This window comes from Blastomyces gilchristii, assembly GCF_000003855.2.
Source record: "Blastomyces gilchristii SLH14081 genomic scaffold supercont1.2, whole genome shotgun sequence".
NCBI classification, from domain to species: Eukaryota; Fungi; Ascomycota; class Eurotiomycetes; order Onygenales; family Ajellomycetaceae; genus Blastomyces; species Blastomyces gilchristii.
The window spans coordinates 14,694-17,854 of record NW_003101681.1 but is presented as its reverse complement, the minus strand read 5'-3'; the positions used below and the strand labels follow the sequence as shown (position 1 = coordinate 17,854).

Sequence of the window (3,161 nt, the reverse complement as noted above, 5' to 3'; positions counted from 1 at the left end):
CTCTCTCTGTATTTAATAGTCTGATTATGTTATTCAGTAGTCTTTCTGTCTTGATAGTTCTTTGTTGAATGTGATATTTAAAATTCAACTTGGAGTTTAATCATACTTCTAATCATTTGATATTTACACTGAGTTTAATCTCTCTATTTAAAACAGTTAGAGATAGTTCTTTCTCATTGAATCTAGAAAAGAAATGAATTAAGTCAGTTTTATTCATATTAAATTGAATTTAATTGATATCTAGTCTAACAAAGATTTCCTTTGCAGCTTTTTCAATAACTTTCAAATTCTCTTTGATAGTTTTTGAGCTGGAGACTAGATCAATATCATTCACATAACTCAGAAATTACACTATTATTATATTTCAATTTTTGAATAGATATATTGCAAATAAAATGAGTGAGATTAGAGATTCTGACAGTACTTCTATTTTTATCTCAGTCTTATCTTATTTTATTCCATCAAAGAAAAGTTGTATGATTCTTTTAGATATAAAACAGTTAACTCATTTTATTAGAGAAAGTGACAGTTTTATCATCTTCAAAGTCTGAATTAACTTTAACTTTAAAACATGATTAAATACTTCTTTTATATCAATAAAAACTGCAGTTGAGATCAGATCTTTATACTTTGTTATTTAAATATTATGAACAACTGAGAGAACAGTGTCAATTGTAGAATATTATTTTCTATCTCTCATTTATTTACTGAATAAAAGAGAATTACTAATAGAGCTTATAAAAGATAGTTAAGTAGCTATGATCTTTTCTAAAACCTTTTCTAGACAGTTCAATAGAGATATTGCTCTATATAACTTAGAAATTAAAGTTTTTCTATTAGATTTTATAAGAATTACCTCAGTAACTTCTCTTCAGTATTCAGAATAATATTCATTTTTCAAGAGATTAAAAAAGAGCTCAAAATATTCATTCTTTAAGTAGAAGTATGTATTTTGAATAATTAAGTAATTAATTTAATCAGGTCCTGCAGCAGTTTTAACTGAACTTGAGAAGATAGCTGACTCTAATTCATCTTATGTAAGACCAGGTTATTCCTAGTCATTTTCATCAGTATAGTTGAGAAGTGATATATTCTCTTTCTCTGAATCTGAATCTGATAAGTTTTGAAAGAGAGTTCTTATAAAAGCTTGATGTTTTTTCTCAAAAGAGTTTACTGTATATAATTCATTCTGAAACTTATATTCTAAGGCTGAAAGTTTTGCTACACTTCTTGTTTTAGTATAGATAAAAGCTTTAAAAACTTCCTTTTCTTATACTTCTTCAAGAAATTTATTTCAGCAGTCTGTTTTAGCTCTTTTAATATCTGAAAAATATTCATTTCTGACAGCTTTAAACTCTTTATTAGAAATTATATTATTCTTTCAATCTCTTCTAGCAGTAGCTAATTATTTTCTTTTAGATATAATATTCTTATTTTATCAAGGTTTTAAATACTCAGAAGACTTTCTCTTTGAAATATTATCTGTAATACTTGTTAGAATAATAGATGTAATGAGCTTCACTCTATTCTTAAGCATTTCATTTGAGATATCTTGACCAGAATTTCAATATAGCTCACTCTGTCTTTCAGATTTTAACAGTTTTATGTTTTCTTCAACTGCTTTTCAATCAGCTTTTTCAAAGTTAAACTGATTAGAGAGAAGAGAATTTTCACTTATTTATTTTTCACTCAGTTTAATATTAAATTGAATAATCTCATAATCTGATACTGATGTCTTATTTAAATTAATAAATCAGTTTACAAGTCTTTTTTTTAATTAAATTTTATAATATGAAAATTAGATCTATAATAGATTTCTGTTTCATATCTTTTCTAAAGAATGTTTATTGATCACACTTGTTAACTAAATCTATTGAATGCTCAAAGATTCATTTAATCAGATTATCTGCTCTTACTACTCTTTTACATTCTGAATTTCATCAGAAATGATGTGCATTGAAATCTCCTATAATTATAGAGTTTCTTAATAAACTTATGTTCAGAAATTCTCTATTAATTGTTCAGATATTGTTATTTTTCTTCAATGACTTTTCATTATAGATATTTATAAGCTGTATAGTATCAAACTCATTCTCTTTATCTATAATATCACTCAACAGAATATCAGAGTCAGACATGATATCAAATCTTAGATTAAATTAATATCTGAATCTTTTTCTTTCATAGATCACTACTCTTTACTTTATCTCAGACTTTTGAGATAGAAAGCAGCAGTAGCTTGAATAAGAAATGATATATTTTTACTCAGCATCAAAATTCAGTTTCTGAAGCAGTATAAAATCAACTTTTTATTCAAATATAATTTAAAGATAAGAATAAATACAATTTGAGTTTCTATTCACATTATTTTGAATAAATGTGATTTTTGAAGAGTTTTAAACTTTTTTTGTTATTTTTGTTGTATATTCATACTAAAAGAGAGTAGAGATAGAGTAGAATCTAATCACTATTATCAGATAGTAGATTATAGCTATTTTGAAAAGCAGAAATCTCAACTACTTACATTATATCTAGTTTATCATCAGAGTCATTTCTCAATTCTCTAATCTTAACAGAAGTTTGAGAATTCAAATTCTGTTTACATTAAGCTGAAGAATTGAAGTTTGAAGCATTAGATAGTTAAGAGTTTCTTCTTTTTAAGCTTACAGTTGTAGATTTACTGGCTTGACTATCTTCAGTTATAGATTGACTTTGAGCTTCATCTTTTCTTCAGTTCTTTTGAGTTCTTGAAGTAAACATATATTCTTTTAAGCTAGATGCATGTTTTTCTTTGCAATTAGAGCATTTAAGCAAAGTGTACTAATATATTTCATCTATTTTTAAGCAAGTTTCACATTTATACTCACTAGTTTTGTAATCTCTAGCACAGAATGCATATTTTGAGTCTCTAAAATAAGAGATTGTAAAGTGTTCATATCTTTAACACTTTGAACACTGTGTTTGAGCTTTGAGATTCATTCTTGAGTCTTTGTATTTATGAACTCTCATTTTCAAATCTGCTACTCTTACTTCAGAGATCTTTAATTGTTCAAGTATCTTTATATATACTAGAACAGAGGCATTTCTTCTACTTTGTCTGAACTCAATTAAATTTAGTTATATAGACTCTTTTCTCAGTTGAATAGAGTTATATCTTCGAA

The 3,161-nt window shown here is 25.7% G+C and overlaps 1 protein-coding gene across 1 annotated transcript in view; it reads right to left on the bottom strand.

The window, feature by feature from the left end:
• Positions 1 to 2,855: 2,855 nt before the first annotated feature.
• Positions 2,856 to 3,161, bottom strand: part of BDBG_16219 (uncharacterized protein) — a gene marked incomplete at both ends in the record, with an annotated part of 1,004 nt that continues 698 nt past the window's right edge. Inside the window, one exon of the mRNA XM_031724215.1 lies at positions 2,856 to 2,938. Coding sequence (XP_031576102.1) covers positions 2,856 to 2,938 — 83 coding nt within the window. The remainder of the gene's footprint in view (positions 2,939 to 3,161) is intronic.